At 41.2% G+C, this 24,112-nt stretch overlaps 1 protein-coding gene across 1 annotated transcript in view; it reads right to left on the bottom strand.

The window, feature by feature from the left end:
• Positions 1–24,112, bottom strand: part of CACHD1 (cache domain containing 1) — a gene marked incomplete at both ends in the record, with an annotated part of 113,233 nt that overhangs the window by 27,915 nt on the left and 61,206 nt on the right. Inside the window, 5 exons of the mRNA XM_082002636.1 lie at positions 920–1,069; positions 4,541–4,757; positions 6,364–6,508; positions 8,661–8,787; positions 18,750–18,856. Coding sequence (XP_081858762.1) covers positions 920–1,069; positions 4,541–4,757; positions 6,364–6,508; positions 8,661–8,787; positions 18,750–18,856 — 746 coding nt within the window. The remainder of the gene's footprint in view (positions 1–919; positions 1,070–4,540; positions 4,758–6,363; positions 6,509–8,660; positions 8,788–18,749; positions 18,857–24,112) is intronic.

Below are 24,112 nucleotides of genomic sequence, written 5' to 3'. Positions count from 1 at the left end.
ATTAGCTAGTACAAAATTTAGTAAGATTGCTTCTCACATACTGTTGCGCAGTGCAAAAATTCAACATGCTGTTCACATCACCGCTTTAAACAAAGATCTTTCAACTAAGACTTATGTGACCCATAAATCCACAGGACAGCTCTTTGTTCTCCACTGGTGGCTAGTCCACATAAAGGACCAGGAGCATATTATATGCCCTTGGAGATAACAGGCTTTGTTCTTTAGCTTAACCATTAAAGTTTCACATGTTACGTAAGTCCCAGGCTCAATTCCTGCAGACAAATCAAAGATTTTTGTACGTATTAGGTCTCAAAGGAGTATTTAAATTTACAGTCAAATGATACATTAGCTTAAGCGTTAGCTTCCCTGGCTAGAGCCGGTGTGCAATTTTTAGCAATACAACATATAGCCTTCTTCCTGAAAACGCTTTGTTGGGTAAAGCAGAGGATGCCAAACGACCGTGTGCGTGACCTTCACATGTAACTTCACTCTTAAGTTGGGTCCTAAGTTACCAAAGCATTTCAGGTTACATCTGATGTTACATTCACGCTCCTTGGCTAACGACTGAAGCAGAAGTCACGTATACTCTCATTTTGCTGCACCAGGAAACATGGGCAGTGTCAGGAAGGTTTACAGTTGCAACAGTTATCAAATTTAATTGTCTGGTTACCGCTAGACAATTTAGGCAACGATACTTTATATCCTGAGCAGCTGCACCGTGATACATAAACATACAGTGGCACGCAGTTTTATATACCAAAGAGGTAACATCTGGATGCAGCCTCTGGATTACACAGGCCAAAACCCATCAACAAACTGCTCCCAGTAAGGCGTGGAATTACATTTGGACGAGCTTAATAAACTAGCTGTGCAACGAAAGGGAATTTTCACCCACTGGAAATACAAAAACATTTCTCACCATTCATAAGCGCGTACGTAAGAATCATTACTGAGTTATTGAGGAAACTATTTTCTTCATTGATGACACGTAGAGTAGCTTTTTTATCATCTTCTGAGGAATCTTTTGATGTAATCCCCGCCGAGAGATAAATTATGACCATATCGGTATCTAAAAAGAATTATATACGTATATAGCAGAGAGCGCATTAGATTTTTAAGTCAGGAAAGTCGCGTGGTAAGAGTCCCTACATCTGCTTACAACCATTTACTGCCAACAGCTTCATCTGCGAGATTCTACAGGAATCTACAACGGATAAACACGCTGAACGTTCGTTATTAAACTCTGATTCACAGCACCTGACAAGCATCTGTTTGGTCCGGTGCCTCCCAGCCGCCCAGGAGCACCGCGGCTCGTTTCTCCCCAGCAGACCTCGCAGGCACCTTCTGGCCTGGCTGCAACCGGGCGTGCTGCGGAAGCTGCTCCGACCCCACGGAGAGGGCTCAACCAAAGGAAAAAACCTGCAAGTTTCATCTCCTGACCCCACCGTTCTTCTCCCGTCCTGCAGATAGAGCGGAGCTGCGCCGCGTCCCCGGGAGCATCTATATTGTATGTTCTAGGCGAAAAGCGCACGGCGCTTTCCCAGCCGCTGCTGCTGCCAGAGCTGCGCCGGGGGCTCAGCATCGCCCTTGCTGCTGATCACGGGGTCCTCGTCGTCCTCCCTCCCGGTAAGGTTTGGCCTGGATCAGAGCAGCCCCGGCAGAAGCACGGTGGCGGGCACGCCAACAGGCGTACGCGAGAAACTCAAAATCCCCGCAAAAGGCTTTTTCAGCCACTGTTGCTTCTTCGCGCCTGCGTTAGCGCTGCTGCCACTTAGTCCCTGACTTGCAGGGCGACAGCCGGGGGACGCCGCAGGATGAAAGGCACCCGACGCTTTCGCGCGGCGTGGGTTAGAGCTTAGTGCTTGAGAAACGCGACTCGGCGCGCCGCCGTTCGTCACCGGCTCGTTTTCGCGTGAAGCTGAACACGTTCTTCAAGCAGAGTACGTTCTCGGCGAAAAGCCTGCCTCAAAGCCCTTGAGCATGGAAATTCAAATCATTGCTTACGCATCATCCTGTTTCATCATATGGTATCTCAGTATTAAAAGTATTTTATGCGTATAATTAAGACACGTGTAGGGATCACATACCACCGTGTAATCTGAAGCACATGAGGCTACCTGGTTATATACCAACTCTGTTGCCTCATCGGGCTTTTTGGTGGGGTTTTGTGGTTGTTTTTTTTAAATAGGTATGAATACTTTGGCTTGTACATTTTGTCATCATGACTTGAAAAGAATTTCAGCCAGAATTGGCTTTTGATACAAACAAGTTAAGAGGAGCTGTTAATTTTGGTCGAATTTCTGCCCTTTTTTAAATTTAGAGGCTAAAACTAGGGGAAAAAAACAAAGCCAGGTATTAATACAGCTTTGGCTGTAGTTTAAGGAAAATTGTTGATGTGTTTCCTAGGCTATAGCATAGGTATTATATACTGCAGCCAGGCACGATGCTGCAGTCTATAAGCTTTGCCAGCAGGAGTAACATAAGGCAATCTTATGTTTTTTTTATGTTTTAAGGCAAACATAAGTCTGCATTAGGGACCAGTGCATCCGCTCCTTCAGCAGCCGATCGTCCTACGCTATTTGATACACGACATTGACAGCTGGAAAGGGCCCTTATATTCCATGTACCATTACTGTACCTACCTATGTATAGAGTGTGTGTGTGTATAATATGTACATACAATGCAATTTTTTTATATATATATATACACACACACATACACACCCTACCTATTTAACTCGAGTATATTCAGGGAATGATGGTTCTCGGTGGCAGGGCATTTTCTTACACTTTGGGATGAGGGTCTGCTGAGCAGAACTGCAATAGGAACCAGCATAAGGCACGAAACTCAGACGTGTTCAACAGCACAATTCTTCCACCTTGTACCAGTAGCTCCCTTCTAACTTTTCCAGCGCGAATTTGGGAGTGAGGTTGTATCTCAATCGCTTCCCTGACACACCCACACATTGTTCTCCGGGAACAGGATGTTATAAAATTAACAGTGAAATGAATGACTTTTTTCTCTAGGTTTATTTTTCTTTTTTAAAAAGATGAAAATATTATTTACAAGAAAATGAGACATGTTTTATAAACATCCTCTTCTCAAACCTATTGTGTCTCACTGTATGAATTCTGAAATTTGCTATATACACATTAGGTCTTCAAAATCTTTCACACTTAGAGAAAACCAAAGCATTTGCCTTTTCTTTTAACTTTCTATACTTATGCCCCAAAATAATTGTTTGGTATGAAACCTAGTAAAAGTATGTGCTCTCACATTAATGAAGAATATGCCAAAACCTTCTAATCCTAATACACAAACAGTTCCAAACATAAAAGATATGTAGGAGGATGCTGCAAGACTCCACAGCTGATGTTCTTGGAATAACTACTGATGACTAAAGCATCTTATCCCAGCCAGCTTCAGCAGCGCTGGATTTTTTTTATTATTTTGTGTTTTCTAGAAAGTTGCGCCCCTTTCATCATTTTGCCAGAGGATGGTAAAAACCTGTCCTTGACAACCGTACCTTTCATCTAAGCAGTGTAGGGTCAGATAAATGTTTCACTGTATCTGTGGCCTAAAGTTCAGAAGTTGGCTGAACCTTTAATAGCAAAAGCACCGCTTCATAAACCGAAGGAGTCACATTAAGCAGGAGCACATTTCCTTAGTCTTTCCAAAGCACTTTTATTCCTGGACTTTTCTTTTCAACCTTCTTCTGTTCTGAGCTGGTGCCCTTCAGGTCAACGAAGAATTTGCACTCACCGGAGCAGGCGCAGGACCAAGCTACGGGATCTGCATTACACAAATTGACTAAACCGACAGAAATTGGTCTGCTTTCTCCACCCTGCCACGGCACTGGCAATGTCACTCGACTCCAACGAGCAGTTAAAGCACAGCTTCAAGAATTTGCTTTCCACAGTTTCCTGGCAAGCAAATGTGCCACTCCATTTCGCATCCATCTTTTCCCCATCTTTCACCACATCCTCATTAGAAAAAACACACAACCCCCCCCCCCCGAATCTTGGGATTGGGAATGAGAAAGCCCACAATGCATACACCAAAATTCAGGAGGATATTCTTAGGTGAAGGGAAATTTAGCCAAACCAACCTCATATTCCATAAAATATCACCCATAATTACCCATAATTGGTATTCTCAAAAAACCCTTTTCCCTGAGAAGCAAAGGCCACTTCTGTAGGATTCCAGTTAGGCAGATTACAACAGCAATTTTCATTAAAAGGACCCCCCTGCACACATTTGGGAAATAACTCGGCTCTCTGGCAATTCAATCCTGCAATTTCGTATTATAGTTCAAAAGAAAGTCAGCAAGTGAAATAAATTAAAAGGGAATGGCCACATTCAAGAGTCACTCATGCAGATTCTAGATCAAGTAAATGCTACTTCATCAAAACGTGTGCCCTTTTTTTTTTTAATATTCAAGACACTACACTCATTTGGCCTCTGCCAAAGTGAGAATCTCAAAAAAGAAAACATTTGCAAGCCTCAGAAATAATCAGGATTGCACAACAAGGGACTTACTTCCTTGGAGTTTTGTGCCATTGTTTGTATTTCGTATCAGCTGGAAAGCCTTTTGAAATCCCACTGCATGCTGCGTAGGGCTGTCAGACGACTTTATACTGCTAACGAAGGTGGACATCTTCCTTTTTGTCTCACTAGTGGCAGGAGACAGAAACGTCTTATAGCACTGATCCAGAGAGCAGGTTCTTACTGTGTCTGCCACGGTTAAGACGGAGATCTTGAAAGAGAAGAAACTGTATTGGATTACCTTACCATTTATAATTCTTTACGCGCCGATACGGAAAACACAATGATAAGCCAACTGAAGAGATTCCGTGGATTTAAAACTCAATTGTTAAAAAAATAAATGCTTGAGGCATAAATCCATCAAATTTGAAAAGGATTAGACCTACGGTGATTTCAAGAAAAAGAGACTTCAGTCTTTGTTTCACAGATGAAGTCAGCTTCACTCTGCTCGTACATAATAGTTAATACACTGTTTTGGGCAGAAGCCTCAGTGAACTAGAGATAACTGAAAACAAAACCAGCCGAGAGCTTTTTCAGGAAAGCCTTGAGCGCCTACAGAGAAGTGGTGTGCGTACAGAAAATGAAAAAAACCCAAACCCTCTAAGAACTTCTCACAGGCAAAGCATTATGTTGTTTTAACGTTTCAGGCAAAGCAAGCCAAATCTACCGTCAATTTTTATCCTGTAAATAAGTTAAGGCACGTAGTGGTACCACTTGCATTAATATACACGTAACATACCAGTCTTATTAAATGAGTGGCAATTACAACTGATGCAAGACAGTCATAGAATTAAGTAGTAATTATATACCCGTACAACAGGTTTCATAACCACTGAGCTACTGACCAAATAATACCTGTCTTAAACGTTTTTTTTTCATTACAGGTCTATATTAAGACAAGTACTTTTGACACTTAAAGTACTATTAATTCTGCTAAACTAATAAGCATTATTTTACAGTATTAAAACTCTCTAAAAGCACAGAAGTTAGAAGTGTTTTTCCTGTACTATTAGTGAGAAGACTTAAGGCAAAGATTATAACCAGTTGTTCAACTTGATTTGACTGAAACTCCCTTCCAATAAAAAACAAAAAAAGGCAGAAAGAACAATCAAGGTTGTACTAACAGGGAACTACTGAAAGTAAAGACCGAACTGGGGACTGCTTGTGGTCCTACAGAAGCACTTTACGGGCCCCTGGTTGTAATCCCTACTTAAAAAATTACTGGTTAAGCGACTTTCTCATTGTCAAGTAGAGTATCTGTGGCAGAGAAAGAAATAAAATCCAGATTTCTTGGCCCTTTGCTTTATCCTTTCCTTGCTGGTATCACAGTTGTCTGGGAATCTTACAAACACTAATTATGTTTCAGCTCACCCCAGTACAGCAGCAGAATAAATCATTTACATTTTCACAAGCAAAAAAGCCTCAGAGTAGAATGAGTTGCTCAAAGCAATCTAGTACTTCTGAAGTTGTCGGGCTTGGAGCACGGTTCTCCTAATTGCACACTGTGTCACACTTCTGACCATCACCTACAGTCTCTGCCAAGATGAAGGAGCCTTGAAAGATTACTCAGAAACGAGATTTTGCCTTAGTTTGGTGGTTTTCACTTTTTTTTTAGCCTGCGGATGCCCAAATGTTTCCCCTGCAATAACAGAGGCTTCCAAAAGCGAGTTCAAGTCTTCATCACCCATTAGAGGTAGACCACAGATCCCCACCAGTCTGCGGACCACAAGTTAAAAACACCACTTTGGATGAAAACTGAAAACACTGAGCATGGCTGAAACCAGTGAAAATATGCTCATTGCTTGGAGAAAGCTTACCTTATCGTGTTCATCTATAGAGCTCAGAATAACCTGCGCGGCATCTTTGGCAATCTGAAGCTGCGTCTCCGTGACCGAAGCCCCATGGTCCACAATGACAACGATATGCTTGGACTGAGGTCGAACAGTAGAAACATAGACAGGCCTGAAGGAGAACGAAACCCAAACCACTGTCGTGAGTCATCTTGTAATTCCCACCAAAACGTTTATAAGTGAAAATAGTTGAGAATTAAAAACAAAAACACCCCACGAAGAAACAATGAATTATAACAGGAATTTTTGCCTTTATGAAAACTTCTACTAGGAAAGACAAACCGAGAATCTGAGCACACAGAAAAGTCCCTCGCTTTCACTCTGATTTTTTTTAACCAAAATCAGGTGTCAGATCCTTCTCCCTCTGTCACAGCAACCACTTTCAGCTAGGAATAAACAATCTTGCTGATGCAAAAGCAGTGTTCGGGATTACTGTTTGCAGCAGCTCACATCAAGCTTTGGATTAAGTGTTGACAAGCAAGAAATGCCCCGTGACAAATGCTGGGTGCCGGGAACCTTACTCACATGTAAAAGTAAGTGCAACAGTGGGTATTTGCTGGTTACGTGACAAGTAAAAACCTGTGCAACTGTGCAGAGTTGCATTAGCACAGGGTGTTCAGCTTACGGTAATAAGGGAAGGCTTCTGGCCAAGAAAGGGTTTTCTCTTGGTGCTCTCGAATGCGTTTCATGTGGGTCGTGCTCCACAACCCCTTGGGTCTGAGCAGGTTTAAACCCCATGGCCAATCTGAGTTCACCCTGGTACAGGCTCTTGGTGCTGCCACGTGTCTGTGCTAACATCAAAAAACCCTATTTTCAGTGAAGCGGTGCTCAGATCCAGTTCAGTATTGTCAGAAAGATTTCACAAGCTCTCGCGCCAAGGTTTCAACCTGGAACAAACTGTGAAGATATTCAGCAAGGAGGAAGAAATAAAAAAAGACAGTACTCTCTTCCCTCTTTAGTCCAGACCCAAAACTAGTCAGAGGCAAGCGTGAGTTTTGGGATCTAAATTTTTATTCTATCAAAGGCAGCCAAAGAAGTCTTATTAAAAGTAAAGGAAATGCTGAAGATGTTAGATAAGGCACTACAATAAACAACTGGCACAAATCTGTTCTTAGTTGTAGAACGGCCTGCAGCTCTACATCGGTATTAATACCTAGAACTTAAATAGGGCCTTTGATCTTCAAAGCGCTTACGTATTAACTAATTAATCCATCCAAACCACCCTCTGAAGTAAATACAAGCAAAAAGATACCCCTTATTTAGCCAAGGAGAAACTGCGACCAAGTGTTTTAGATGAAATCACCAACGGTTCTAGTGTCAAAATTCTGATCAAGACTGGGGTACCCCGGCTCTCACGTCTTCAGACCGCACCTTGCCAAGGCCACAGAAAACAATCAAGCCCAGACGCTTCAAGCTTTGATGACACATTGAATGTAACATCTGTGAGCATTTGATTGCTCAACATGGACAAGTAATCCAAACACTTTTTAGTCTGTGTATACTCAGCTATGCAGAAACACACCAGGATGCGCCGATACTTCTTCCGCATAGGCTGATTAACTGGTACAATTAGCTAATGTGCGACCAGAGATACTAAAGCCACTGCACTTTCTCAGAAGATTCCACCCTTGACTCTTGATCAGTCCCATAATATTGACAGCAAAGGTTAGAGAAAAAATACTGCGCTGCAACTGCTCTGCTTCATGCCTACAGAGCAGGAATATTCCCCTGGGCAGGAAATCCACGTTACCATTTGGTCCTTTTTTCTACAGTTTCCTTGGTAGAAACATGAAGTTTCCATTATTGCTTCCCTACTAACCACAGTCTGCCACCTGAACTTTAGGTGGAGACTCGAAAAATGCTCCTACCTAGGCCCCTTCCAGCCTCTCGTCCTTCCACCCCCCTCCCAGAATACATATTCGTTGCTTTATTAACGGAGGTCAAGTACGAGTCAAAGAGAAGACAAATTTTGCCTACGGGCAGACCTACAATTTACAAGTTACTGCTACTTACAGCTTATTTGATTTGGGAGAGGTGAGGAACCTGTATGTAGTTTTATTTTACATCGAAGTTTCTAAAAAGTGAAAACTGGTGCTTTAAAAAACAAACCTAAGAAAACCCAAGGGACCCCATTAAAAGTTCCTCATAAATGTTGTTGTCTTGGCAAAGTGTAATGCTGAAATGAAATCAGTGCCTGAGGAATCCAATTTTAGTGCTTTGCCCACTAAATTCTAAGGAGACAAGTCATATGAGACACATCATACCTGCTGCGATGTTCATAGCTGCCTTTGCACCGGAACTTGTGGGCTGGGAAAACGGTGAAAATGCCTTCTTCCGAGCTGAAATACTGCCATTTAATTCCCGGGTTAGACTTCAGATTATCAGCAAGAACTGAAGGTTGGAGAGGAAAAATGGGAAATGGAGTTACAAAGGGAGGTCAGACTTGGAGCTGTTTATTCAAGGCCTCTCTCATATGTGCTTGAAGAAGAATAACCTGGGTCCCAACACCAACTGCAAGTAGCTCTATTTGAGGACTGACAGAGCTTGATGACTGATTTGCAGACAGTTAAAGGCTTCTGGAAACTTAACACGGGACTGGACAGATTTTGTATAATATGTGATGGCAACTCCTGAATCTCTGAAGTATAACCAGGGCCCAAGAAGCCAAGGCAGGAGCAAGAAGGAAGAGATTAAGGCAATTATATATAATACGTATCCATACATAAATTTACATGTAATGATAAACACATTGTCCACATAGTTTTCATAAAGAAAAAAAAAACAACGTTAAAAAAAAAAAGTGTTCTTTATACTGAAATTACTCCAAAATATTAAATGGGTTTGCTGCTTACAGATCTGTAACCCACTCTGTTAACATTGCCTGTTCTGACATCTGTTTAAAAATGTCTGCATGAACATTTAGCAAAAAGAGTTTTACACACAAATGCGGGTCGAGGAGAAACTCACCATACAGAAATAGTTGAAAAGGTTAAAAAAAAAGGGGGGGGAGAATCTTTCCTCTTTGTTCATCATGCTCTCCTGTGTGTGTAAGGGTAGACAGGTACAGCTCCCATTCTTGGGACTCAACGTTTCTCATTACCCCTGTGCCATAATTAACAAGACTGTGGGGCCTTCATGTTAGGAGAAATAGCCGCTTTTCAGTGAAAACACAGAATTTTTCTTCAAAGGGTTATGCAGTGGTCACACTCTCCAAGCGCTACCTGGTGGGTGGTGGCTCCATGCTGGTTCCACCCATCCTCACTGTCAGCATCTCCACCAGGTTCCCATTTTCAAGCTCATAAAATTCAGAAAGAATAATGGTCCTTAGCAGCTATATCACAACTTTCCCCCAAGTCTCCCAGAAACTCCTCTGTGGCAGGTGATTATTAGTAACTCATTGCATGGACAAGAAGTGAAGAACAAAGAAGGTAAATGACACGTTCCCACGTCGTGTAGTCAAGCAGGAACTGAGCTCAGAATATAACCGTAGGGTACAGGTCGCAAACACTCCTTCTAGTTTATAGGCCACATTAATTCCCTTTAAAATGTGCTTACTTTCCTATTAAAATTATCTTTAAGGAAGCACTACTTAACCCTAACAAAAGCTTTAGCTTAGCGATCTTAACAAAACTGACTACGTTAGTAAAACCACAAAACAGGACCAAAACCAACAACTAAGTAAAGCAGCTACCCCACGGCCAAGACCATCCCTACTAATGACTTACGAAGAGATTTAATTCATCAAGCTAAACCAACAGAGTGCACAGATACTGTGGAAATCCCGAGCACTCAGGGCCCAGGTGTGGACAACCGTGTTTGAGTCGCCCGAGGCCGAGGTGGCATTGGGATTTCTGCCTCGTAGCGCGATGGAGACGTCCCAGTTGCCACCCGGCGTGTGCACCTCGACGGCTCTCCCTGCAAGCCTGGCGAGATGAAGGGATCGGTGCTCATCCCAGGCGTTTGCCAGCTTTGCCACGCCGGCGACATTAGACAGCCGTAGGCTTGCCGATTCCCTTAAAGCAAGAGGAGAAACATTCCCAGGAGAGGGGGAACAGAAAGTCGTTAGCATGGGAGGCGCAAAGCCTCTCACCATCATGCCTGTAACAGGATTATATTCCACTTGGGGCAAATCGTTGTCTCTGCTTGCAGCAAACTGAAAATAAAACTTCAATGTTTGAATTTTTTAGTTTTTACCTAACAGTTAAAATGGACCATATCAGCTTAACATGCATTTAAAAAAAAAAAAAAAAAAAGAGATAAAAAAAAGCATTTACTTGCCATTTCTCCATTTACGTTCTCTGATTATAAAACATTCCAAAGCTGGCAGAGGGCAGCTCTGATTTACAGGGCTTCACCTTTTGGCGAGCATTTACTTTTGGCATTTCCCTTAGGACTGACAGTGAAAATAGGCCAGACAGTTTCATCTTCCGCATCTCAGTCATTATCAAATACACCAATATTTGGATTGGAAATCACTGCAGGACACATTTCAAACCTTAGCCAGATGTTCTACGACAAAATACCCACGCAGAGTACAGTTTAACTTCAACATCCTCAACAGTTTAGCACTTTCTCAAGTTTCCCAGACTTGCAGCGGCCGCGATGTTCTCTCCACATTCAGCTCAGCATAATTACCCTGTAAAAACCACTATCTTGGCATTTTTTTCTCCCCCTCTTTTTGCCACGGGTTTTTTTATTTCCACAGGGCCTAAAAGTCCCAGTGGAAGTCCTAGCTGCACCATGCTGGACTCTGTATAAAGACGTAGCTTTGCACAACTGTGGCTTTAAAGAATTTGGTGCATCCATGGACGAGATGAGGAGGAGGAACGAGGAAGAAACACGAACAAGACATGAAATGGTTGATAAGGGTTTTCCCAGTTCGTTAATGACTGAGTTGGGGACCAGAACTAGACGCTGCTCACATCTCTCACCTCACCCTTCTCCAAAAAATACCAATTCAACCCCAACAAAGACGCCAGAGCTTATCTCTCTCTCTGCCCCTGTGCACAGGTAAAATTAACCTGGAGATGCTCCTGGGTGCAGGAATCTTTTTCTCAGGAGTTTTCACGCTTTCAAAGAAACCGCCCATCATCTTGCAACCAAAAATCAAACAAGTTTGTGAATATTGTTTGTTTCACTCGAGTTCCCCCCAAACTTCTCTTAAGTCCTTGTTTCCGTTTCACACCCGATACGATACCAGTTTAGCAGCACCATTTCCGATTTGTACAGAGCGGGTTTACTTTGGTCACCAGCAATGGTTTCTGTGTAGCGGGGAGACAAAGTAATGTGATTTTTAATATTGCTAAATTTAGGCACCAGGGAAAACTTTAGGCAAAAATCAGTTTTAATTAAAAACAAAATAAGCCTAACCCACACAGAGTTTCTAGCTTTTATAGCTCCCAGAAATTCCTCTCCCCACCCCGCTCCAAAGCACCTATCCGCTTTTCCCCTCTGAAATCTTGGCTGGAAAAACCCAGATTTGTTTCTGAGCTCACCGCGGGTTTTGCAGCCTGACCCTTCAGAAGAGGAGCAGCACCGGTGCTCACAGCCCACGCAAGCTCCCTGCGTGGCAGCACATTCCACGGCCACAGCTGTGAGAATCCAGGAACGTATTTGATAACCCCTTATTAAGCTGCAAGGAGAAGCCTGGAAAAATATCCTTTAAAAGTATCAAAACTCCAGAAGGGAAAAAAAAAAAAAAAAAAGGAAAAAAAGAAAATTGTAACTATTTAAAAATATATTTTTTAAAAACAACAGTCTTTCAGCCGTGTATGACAATCAACATTATCCATTTTACTGCAGTACAAAAACTTAGGAAAAGCTAATATAATTACAGTTTGACATAAAAAAGGCTATGAAAGTCCAGGCACACCACCACTACGGCTGAACTGCTGCTCCCTGTGACTGCACTGCCGTGCAGGCAGGGAGGGAGAAGAGACTATCAAACGTTTAAATCCTTTTTAGCCACCAGGATTGCATGGTTCTGGGGGTGAAGTATGGCAGCAGTTCTGCTTTGTATAAAGAGGTTACATTTCTGGTATTTAAGTTTTTGTTATTGGTTACAGAACTTGAAAAAAAATATTTTTCTAACGGGTATTTGAACACTCAGTTAAAGCCTGGATGAAACAAATTGTCCTGTTTAATTTCACCAAGAACATTAAAATAAAGGAATTTATAACTAAAAGGGTTTTTTTTGTGGTTTTTTTTTTTTTTTTAAATCATTGCTATATTAAAGATAAATTTCTCATACCCACAAGGCCATGATTTGTATTTATTTCCCCACGAGAGTATCTGGATTTAAAAGTCTTCATTTTCCCCATAAAACAATTGGTTTTGAACCTCAAACTCCTTACAGCCTCGGTGCCTCTCTCTGCTGTTCCTCCTTTTCACAAAGTTCTGCTCATGTTTTCCTTCAGCTAGTACGTTAGTCCAATAACACACCCCAGAGAGTACCAATTTTATCATAACTCTTTGCTTCTCCCCCCGCCTCCATGACCACAGTAGACGATCTCCAAGCAGATAAGCCATGGCTGAAAAATACATCCTTCTTCTCTTTAAATGTACTTTTATTTTCCATCCACTGAAGCTGTAAGAACACCCTGCAGATCCTCACTCGTTTCTCGGTCCCCGCCAGGACAGATGCTCTTTTTTAGCCCAACCTCACTTAGCCCAAACTTTCCACTCCCTCAGTTCCTCGCCTGTACTTTATTCTCACCTCCTCCTTCCAGCAAAGCCAACCTCTGGACAGCTTACACAATCCAAAGATCCCAACAAAAAACATACTGTGAGGCAAGTTGCCTGTCTAGCCCATAGCTAAAGGCTAAATTTGTCAAAATTACACCCTTGGTAGCACTAGCAGAAATGTGTGCAGGGCATCTCACCGGTACTCACTCTCTAAGGCTCCACAGGTTTGACCTGCGGTTCCCATTTTAACTCAGAAAGTGATTTACTTTTTTCATTTTCTGGCCAGGTTCAAGTGACTTTTGCACATATAAGGAGGTACCCACCTCCCCATCCTATATACAAATTACAAAGTATTTTGTGTTACTGAGTACATGTAATGATTTTGCTTCTCTAAAATGAGGAACACCACTAAATAAAGACTCAGCCTTGATACTGCCCTACTTGAAGGTAGCAAGAATCCAAGTCCTACAAATGCAGAAATTCTAGTGGAATCCCTTAATTCCAGACACAGATTGGGGATATAAATGGCCATCCGGGAGCTGCCCATGAGCCAGCGTTGCCAAGCCACTCCAAAACTCTGTCCCCTCCACTTACAGCGCAGCACTATCTGTCCCCAAATCCTGCTGCAGACAGAAAAAGTTGGGAAGTATTAACATGAAAGTATTTGAAATTATCATTCTCTCTAACTATAAATATCTCACAAGGCAAAAAGGACTTTTAGAAAGAAAGCCCTATGTGATAGAGTTTATAAAACTTCAAAGGGAATGTGATATGATAACACTTAGCACTTCTAGATACCACTTTACATCTTCAAAGCATAGTCAAATCATTAACTAATTAATCTTCAAAGAACAGCACAAACACTCAGTGAAAAAAAAAAAAGGAACTACTGAACATAATTGCTCATTATAAAAGAGTTTCCTACGGTCCTCCTCTTTAGCATTACATTTATTGAGCTGCAGACTTCATGGTTCTCACCCCGCAAAAAAAGAAGTTTTAATTTTCTGTGCAACACGCATACTGCAGTTCTTCTCTGACAAGTACCTCCTTTAAAAATAATCACCATGAAGATACCTTAGTGTTCCCCAGAAACAACAGCAGAAAGTGAATGTGTTTATTTTACAAGTAGACATTCTCTAACTCTCCAGACCTACAAATCTGATCCAGGATTTTCTGAGTCAAACTGTATTCTGGCTCCTGCGTTTTCTCCAGAAAAAAAAGCCTCTGCAGCTCAAACCCAATTAAAATTCTGCTGACGGCATGAGCCAGGACAGAGCCCAGCTCGCTCTTTTATTTTGGGCTTCTTTTGACCCTGAAGGGGAAAGAAGTAAAAAAACCCTTTCATTTTAAGGGATGAGCCCAGTTTCCTTGATTAAAAGGATTTGGAGCGGGGGTATTAACTCATCTGCTCAAATACCTCCCAACTATTTTAACTCACCCAAGCTATCAGTTTAAAGTATAGCAATGCAAGGAACATGACCAAGGCTCTTCACACTTTAAATGATCAATGTGTCAAATAAGGCACAGACAAAATTTATCAAGCAACCTGGTACCATCCCTGCATATGGCTGGTGAAAAGTCAGGCTGCTAAAGCTGCCTGACTTGAAACAGACATTTCAGCACTTTGAAGGATGAGAAGAAGAAAGATTTACTGTTCCTTGTTTATTAAAAAAGAAAAAAAAAAACACCCAAGGAATCTTGATAACATAATGCACTGGCTCTGGGTAAGATTTTGTCATCTAATAAAGGACTACTCATACCAGCAAGGACAGATCTAACTAACTGAAGCATGTGATTCCATCTGGAGAATAAAGACTCTCTCCTTATCTGTTTTGTAGTACTGGCTAAAAGTAATCCAAACAGAAAACTCAAGCCAAGATAAATCAAAACCTTTTCAAGACATTAAAAAAAAGTCACCTAGTATCAAGAAAAAAATTGGCAAATCATTATTTTTTCAGGGTTGAGAAAAGAGAAGTACATCTACTTCTTTCTTCTTCCTCCCTTCCCCCAGATTAATGTTTATTTACCCTTTATATTATAAAAATCCAATAGAACACTGCAAAAAAGTGTTCTTTATTTTTGAAAGTTTCACAAGCTACACTACCCTTCTTAACACTTCGTTCAGACCAGAAGCTGAAGTTGTTGTCTGCAGCGAGGGCGCTCCCAGGCTCTGCTCCTGTGGCTCGCCCGGAGTCTGTGGTCCAAAGGGTTCCATTCCCTTCCAACACCTACAACTTCGCCACTCTAATCCCACTTTCTTACGCTGGGCCAAGATTAACATCTAAAGAATTGAGATCGAGGCCGAACACAGCAGAGTTTAAATTTATGTTTTGTTGTTTTTATAGGCTGGATTATTTAAACTGCAAAACTCATGTGGGAAAAGAGACACACTCATGGGAATTTTTTTTTTTTTGCATAAGAATGAAATGATCAGCCCATATGGGAAGACAACCTGCTTGATGGACAGGCCAGGCTGGTTTTGGAAACTCTAGGCAAACTAGGGAAGAGCACAGGAGCTCCTGCTTCTGGGCTGGAGGAGCAGAGGGCTTTCAAACCATTCCTCCAGGAGGCTGATGTGCTCGGGGTCCTCCCCATCACACTGCATCCAGTGGGAAAGCCAGTATGACACGATTTTGGGGAAGCTGTGGCTTCCCATCCCACCTTTAAGTCCAAACGAGCAAGGCAGGAGAGGAAAACCACAATCAAAATACTGAGATGTACCAACACCTCAGGCTTTTTAGAGCAGAAAAATAATTCAGACTAAGGTAGAGTTTGAATTCAAAGTGCAAGAGATATTCCTCACTAGCTCTACGGGAGGACACTGACAAGAGAAGTAAGAAAAACATGATATTTGAGAAACCTTTTTCTTGTTTGATTTTATTCCTCTTTCAAAGGCAGTTTTAGTTTAGAGTAATGAATACACAGATGTAGATTTATTCAGAAACAGCTCCTGTGCAGACAAAGTGCTCTGTCCTAAGTGTATCTTCGCAGGTAAGCGGTTTCACAGATCTAGGTCGCTGCAGAAATAAGAAAAAATTAAAGACTTTTGAGAGACAGATGACACTAAGTAGTTTTAAAAACCATTTCTAACCTGACAGCCGTCTTCACAGCTGTAAGGATACCGGTGCACCAACGGCACTCTGACCTTCTCACCAAAACTGCTTCCCGGTCTGTTTATATCCCCAGTCTGTCTCAAGCCAACTATTGTCTTAGACCATGAATTCCTTTGGGCAGAGACGGGTCTTTTGGCACAACAGGCCGTGGCCCATGACTACGTAAGCGCTACAGATACCACCAACACAATACCCTCCACCCGCAAAACAAACACCCAGCCTCCTCCCCTAAGCCTTCCCCACATCCAGTTTAGTCCAAAACCCAAATACTTCCGCGGTGATACAGGGACAATGCTTTGGACGACAGCGATGTCCAGCTCCACGCCAGCGTTGCTCTGCTCGACCCTCCTGGCAGCCACCCTTCCCCGAAGCCACACCAGCCTGCTGTTTGGTGGCCGGGGTGGTGGACCTCATGTGGTTTAGATGTCCTCAACCGAGGACCGGGGAAGGGAAGGTGGGAACCGTCATCTCACAGGCTTTCAAACACCTTCGCACAAGGAGGTGAGACTAAGGGTAGCTTGCCTACAGAAACTTCTAATTTCACGAGGTGTGTACCCAGTATTAACTTTTGTTTCTCAAATAAACCTGTTTCCATCTCATTTTTCTGCATCAATTCAGTCTTCCCACTCCATTTCTGTCTTATAGGCATTTTCTCACTAATAAAAAAACATCCCCGCAGGCTGTGTTTTTGAGAGCTGCTAACAGGAAAGCCAGAGGAGAGTCTGCTGTCAATAAATCCTGAAGCACTTCCCTGTTCTCACTATCACTCCAATTCCCTCTTCTCGCCTGCTGCCCTTTTCTGCCAGCGCCATTTTTTGAAGAGACTCCTTTCATCAGGAAGCTTTCAAGCTGGAGGCAAGGGAAGAGGAGGCACTCGAGTCTTACAGTCGAGCCAGGACAGAGAGAAGCTTGAACATGCGCTCGCTTTGTTTCTGTGAGAATTCAAACCAGAAATCTAAAAAAATAGTTACGGGAAACTACAGTTTATTTGTTTTCCACAACTCGAGAAGAAGGAATATTTCTTCAATACTTTTTTTACATCCATCTTCTGCAGTAGAAAAAGAATGTGGGTTTTTTTTAACTTAAATAAAAAACATTGATTCATTCAATGCTTTCCTTTTGTAACAGTGCCTGAAAATTTGCTTTCGAAAATTATTTTGATTAATCAACAACTGCATGTGATTTTAAACATTATTTTAATACAAATAAGTTGCTTACTTGTTTGGTTTTTTTTAATAAAGAGAGAGCTTATGAGTAAAACAAAGCCCAGCAAATCATAGTAAGTGAACAAAGACTGCCTATCTTTAGGATGGAAAACTCGACACAAATTATGGTGATGAGATGTATGTCAGGAAATTAGCTTGTCTGGCCAGCACCTGCATTCAAGATGTGGTATATAGTGGGTGGGATGGAAAGAACCTATGGGGACTGCTCGTTTTGCTAATGGTTTTTACTTTTTCTTTTTAGATTTCGTTAGAAATCCAGAAAGCAAAGCTGTCAGAAGGGACAGAGTAAGAGAGGCTAGAGAGAAATCTGGGGTTCTTTTATCTTCTTTGTTGCAAGATGCACAAATGCTCTATGCGTGGTGAGGATGGAATGGCGGGTCTGCCATTTCATCAGCCAAGTTAAAAAGCAAATCAGTATTTTATTCCAAAACACACATGAAAATTAAAATTAAAAAAGCATTCTCTCAAATCTGCATTACTTGTCCAAAAAGAAATAAATCACCAAATAAAAAAAACCCCCAAACTTAAATGAACTCCACAAAGAAAGTCTGTAGTGTTCTCTAATTTACAACACTAAGGCATCGTAAAAAGGTGAAAAGTAAGATGGAACAGCTGGACAAAACTATGACTAAAAAAACCTGAAATCCATGTATTAATTCAAGTTGACTAGAATGCAAAAAAAAAAGAAAACAAAAAAAAAAAGAAAACCTTGCTGCACTGGAGGACCAAAAGCTGAATTTTTCAGGGATACGTCATATGTATTTTGGTTCTAAGCATATTTCTACCTCCTTAAGTACATCAAGTAAAGGCAATGACTGTCAAGATGAAAATGCCCTGACAAGGCAAAGAAGGGAAATATTTTAGGATGTCCTTATATTTTGTAGTTTTTGCATATCGCTGCAAACGCAGCCTCACATTAGCTGAACTCAGCTCAGGAGATCAGAGAAGCTTCTTTGCATGGCCCCTTCAGTAGCTGACACTACTGATGCCAAAGCAGACAGGCCTAGGAAGGAAAGTGCCTTGGGGAAAAAAAAAAAAAAGGAAGAAATAAAAAGTGCATAAACCACAACAAAATTATCCATGGTAGGCTGGAATAAAGTCTTCATGACATTTTTATAAAGTACTTAGTCTAAGGGCATTACTTTAGGTATCTTCTTCCAATCATGAAATCTCAAATTAAGAGCAGTGTGACAGTTTCAAGGAGAAATAAAAGCTTGTTGCTATGGCAATCAATGCTAATTCTCTATGCCAAGGAAATGTTAAAGTCTAATGGAAAAAAAAAACCCCAGATCTACAACAGAAGGAAAATACCCAAAACTCTACTACTTACCGGAATTTAAGTCACGTCCAGGATTGAAGGCTCTGCTGTTGACAGTGGTAGACAGTCTATCACAGCTAATGGTTCTAGAAACGTTGGTGTTAAAATTTCCATCGAATCTGAAACGAAAAGAACAGGATTAGCAATCTAGAACTATCTATTAAATCTACACAGCGTTTACAATGGAAACGCGTCTTTTTGAAGGTTCAAAGAAAAATAATTATTTTGGAAACTCCAACATTATACATGTTTTAAGGGTCCAGGAAAAACTCTGAAACCCCAAACTAGAGGGTATAAGCTCATCACGACTGGATTATGAGCTCTCTACAATGATACGTGGCATTTTCCTCCACAATATTCCTTGAAAGACAGGATCATAAGAGAGTGTGCTCCTTCATCCAGATTTAAACAGTAGAGGTTCCAGCTTGGGAAACGTGCGTAACATCCAGGCACGCCATCCGAAAGTGCCTCCTCCTGTTGTTGAACCAAACAGAGAGACTCTTTCACCAGTACTATTATTTCAGCTTTCATTTAAAAAAAAAATTATTCCAAGGGTCTTGCGTGAAAAGGAGGCACTCGAGTCTTACAGTCTTTACAAAAAAGATCTAATAGAGCAATTGTAAACCTGTTTTCTGTACCAAAACGTGAGGATTTACATTCCGAAGAGCAGAAGGAACCTGACAGTCTGAAGTTGTGTTATATTTTGGTTAGGTTAAATAATTCAAATACATTCATAACTCTAATGAAAAACGTATTCTAGTGCATAGTTCTAATGACAATAAAATATAATTAAACCAATGCCTTAACAAAATCCAAATAAAAAGGGTTTTAAAGGGTTACAAATATTTGGAAACACTTCTGAAGCTTTTGAGGACTTAAATGAAGTTTTGTATCATTTACATAGGCCAATTTTATCTGTTAGCATTTTTGTGGCCTTGAACATTTTGATGACATTTGACTTGTGGTATGATTATTCTAGTACTTCAAAAAACTATTTACTTCATATCACAGAATTTTTCTACCATCAATCTATTCCTAAGAAATTACAACAAACTAAAAGCGAGGTCTGCATAAAACCCTGCCCTGGAAGAAAAGCCTCAGTAGCCTTTCTGGCATGAAAGCTGATAGGAAACAAGTCTTGGAGAAAAACTGGGCAGAGTATGGGTTTGTTCAACACTGTCAAGGCTAAATCAGCAAATTACACAAAAAACAGCTACATCAAAAGATACCAACCAACTTATTTAATATTAATGGCACATCAATCATGGGCGTACGTCTATATAAGAATCACCCAGTGCCATTGTAATGTTTTCCATTTACCTCAATGCGTGTGTATATTATATATATGCTTAAGGTTCGTTATTTAGTTGCTTATTGTCAACTGTACTTAATTGCTTAAACCGATGTTACATTTTTGCATGCACGTATACGTACACATACATAAATGTAGATGTACACATACCAACACACCCACATCTGTATGGTATCACGTAGTCAAGGCCCAGAATATCGCAAGCAAAAATGGTATGAAAAGCAAGCACCGTTCTTCAACCAGAAGGTTGAAGAATTTTAATTAAGAAATTAAAATCCAGCAAGTTGCAACTACTTCAGATATGGTGCCCAGTGAGAATGGGAAGACACCAATTTTCTGGTTCTGTCCTTACAGAGTGTTTGCTGTAAGGGCTGGGGTTCGTAGATGCAAACAGACAATAATACAGTGTGCTTCTAAATCATCCCCTTAAAACAACAATTAGCAGAAACAAAAACCACAGACAGATGGAATTGGTTACCACAAGGAAATTTCAAGTTACGACTACAGGAAGCAAGTCTTTTTAAGCAAACTAAAACTCTCCTAATCCAATATATTTTCTTTCAGTCCAATTCAAAATAATTTCATCCTACGGGGAGCTGCAGCTGCCCCAAGTCAGCCAGATGCAGGATTTGCCGAGAGCCTCCATCTCTTGGTTTATGGGGTCCTCACACGCGGAACGTAGGAAAACCTTTTATGACTTAGAAGTGAAAACTAACTAAGAAAAATATTTGTTAGTAGGCTTAAGACCCCCACCTCTGTGGGTGACTAGATCCACTTCCAGAAATTTTAGCTTTACAAAATGAGAAAAATGCTCCTGAGAGGCGTGCTGGAGCTCACCGTGAGCAGCACTGCTGTTGCGTTCACAGGCCATGAGTTTGCCTTTTGTTCATGATCCATGCCTGTATAACCATATTTAAGGTTGGGATTATTTTTTTTTCTTTTATTTTTTTTCTTAAAGCAGAGGTTTAACTTCTGCTATCAGTGAAGAGTACATCATAGCCTTCTCACAAGTTTAGAAATTTGCCTTTCAAGTATAGAAGTAATTTCCTGAGAACTTACTATTAAACTCCTTAATGATCTTCTGAATTACAAATAAGTAAAATAGTCTTTTACGCAAATGCATAAGAACACTGAGTTCTTTGGTCTTAATATCAGATTAAACTTCATGATTCTTGTAGAGTCACAAGAAGTCTCATTTTCCATAGCTAGAGCTCATCAGACTAGATGTTCCATTTGAAGAAGCTCTAATCAAACTGAATTTTTGAATATGCAACAACTGATCACTGTTGATTACTAACTGCTTAAGTTTAATATCTTCACATAGATATATCAATGAAAACAACGTGTCTTTAAATGGGCAAGCTTTAAAATTAGTTTAATCTATATCCATAAACACTACACTCGTCTTAAACTAACCGCATTATTCTTAAAGGAGATGAATGAGACTACCAGTGAACAGTTGGTTATTGAGGCACCAACATTTTTTGATCCCTTCTCAAACCTAGACTTAAGAAGGAAAAAAAAAAAAAAGGGAGTCACATTAACTGCCCTCCTCCCTACACTTCATGTAGAATTAACGCAGTTTAAACATAGCTCTATCAATTTTGGTCAATATTTTTAATACACATATATAAATACTGGGGGAAAAAATATATTTTTCAGCTGCAAACCTTCTACCATATAGATGCCAATGTACATGAAGAGCACAAGTTTTTGCGTCAGGGAATCCCAGGGCAGTCTGTACACACATTCTCCCTCTCATCTTTACAGATATTTTACATACCTCAGTCTTTTGACACAGTCGGGTTACCGTACATAAACACAAATGTTTAACTCCTCCATCCCCACCTAACACACACAATTACAAACTTGCTTGTCGCTGGAGAAACGTCTTTAATTGTGGCAGCTGCTCAACACATCAAAACCCCTCAGCGATGAGCGAAGTGAAAAATGCCGTATACAGCGGGAACAAGAACAGGCCGCTAAATTCCTTGCTCTACAAAAAGTACTGTGGGTTCCTGATTGGATGCAGATGTTTGGGGCTTTTGGTATTTTATCCAAAACAGCCTAATCAGCAGCACTCCATTGGCACTGGTGTTTTGATTCGAGACTCAGATAGGGGCAAAAAGCTTTTGATGATCTTCTGCATTGTCCTCGCTCTTCACGGCCAGGCAGAGAGAGAAATGGATGGGCAGACAAGAGAGACAGGCCTCCTGTCTTCTTGATCAGACCCCACCGCCATCAGGTTGTAAGATGGAGGGATGCTACGTCAGACACCAAAAGCAGCCAAACTGTGACGGCACAGAGCTCTGCATGGGATCATCCACTCTGCTGGGAGCTCCTTGTTGAAATTATTGTCAACCCACTCTCTGAAAACTCCCCAAAGCCCTCTCCATCGAGGAAAAGGCTTGACATTTCACGGGAACGTCTTTCTCGGATCAAGGCTGTGGCTTTTCCTATCCCCATTAAAATGTAACCACTTCAAAAAGTTACAGCTCCTACCAAGCAAGCAAAAATGTTGTTGACTCTCAAGACAAGAATGATTGATAAAGAACGGGTTTCACAAAAAGCATGCTTATCTTTGGGCAAAACCAGACGGAGAAGAGCTAGAGACTGCAAATTAAACATTTCGATGCTAAAGAAACATTTCCGAGGAATATTAAAGAACCAAATCTTAGGGAAAGATAATGACTTTTCAGGATGTTAGTAAATTGTCCCGGTGCTCCCACCAAAATCTATTAGTGATGGCAACAGGATACCTTGTTGGCAACTAACTTTATTCATGCCTCAGAACTCGGGCAGTAAATGCTGGGGTTTAATTCAAAATCATCTGGAATCTCCCTCTCGATGTTATTTTATGCCAAAAGTCACCGCTCACACTCACTCGAAGTGACACACGCATCCTGACATGCACTTCTCACGCTACCCAAACTACCTGCTTTAAATTACCCAGCGGAGAAGTTGTATGTGTCTTGATTCAAAATGTTGAGTGTATCACTACATCACTTCTTAGTACACACAAAGCTGCCAAACTGAATCTCGGCGCCCTCGGTCACGATAGAAGTTAACATGGGGTTTCAAGCAGGTGAACACCAGGTCCAATTCTGGCATGCCTTCTAGGGAAGGCGAGAATAAATGTTATCACCCTCAACTGTCCCACCACGGGTGCTCCTTCTGTCCCAAACCGATCGTACCACAGGCCAAGGGGATCGGGGTTTCAGGTATAAATACCTATTTATATTGCGTTTTCTACTGGAGCATGCTGAAGCACTTTAATGCAAAAATCAACAAAGCCCTCAGCTTTTCTCAGTATGCAAGTAGTATGTTACCCATCAGGAAAATGAAGACATAGATACCTAAATAATCTGCAGCAGAGCCGGAAAAGGAAAGCAAGAAATTACTGCAGCCCAGCCCTCCTTTCTTATAACTAAAATATGCAGAAGAAGAACCGTTTTAAACCCCATAAATTAAAGAACAGCTCTCAGACAGACCTGTCACCCTACAGCAAGGACTGCTCCAGACCGAGCTATGTGGGATATCTACCTTGAATCTCTTCTCAGGTGCAGTTTGCCTTAAAAACGAACTTTTACACCTTGCAATGAAGTGTATTTTTAAAGTGTGACTCGTTCCATGACTCAAGGACCCTGAGGGGAGACCAGCTCCCACCGCAAATGTACGTCCTCAGAAAACCAAGACCAGAAACTGGGCAAAGGCAGTGCTGTGGCAAATTCATATTGCAATATTTGCAATCATTTTAATTAAACTGAAGAAGTTTCCATGTGCTTCTTTGGGATGCCTTTAAGACGTTTCAATTAAGAATGCACTATTAAGCTATTTGGCAATCTTCTCCATTAAAGCACCAATTACAACTAAAGCCTCAACACTACCATGTGGCGTTCACAGTAAATGCTTATATTCTTGGCTGCAACTACTGGTTTTACCTTTTCTACAACCTATTTATACCTTGCACGTTTTCCACACAAGTTTCAAACCGTACAAATCTTCCCATCACTTGCTTTGGGAGAGGTTAAAAACCCCAAAACTGTAATATTTTAAGATTTGT

The sequence above is a fragment of the Phaethon aethereus genome (assembly GCF_964289735.1).
Source record: "Phaethon aethereus genome assembly, chromosome: 8".
Lineage (NCBI taxonomy): Eukaryota > Metazoa > Chordata > Aves > Phaethontiformes > Phaethontidae > Phaethon > Phaethon aethereus.
This window is presented reverse-complemented; position numbering and strand designations above follow the sequence as displayed.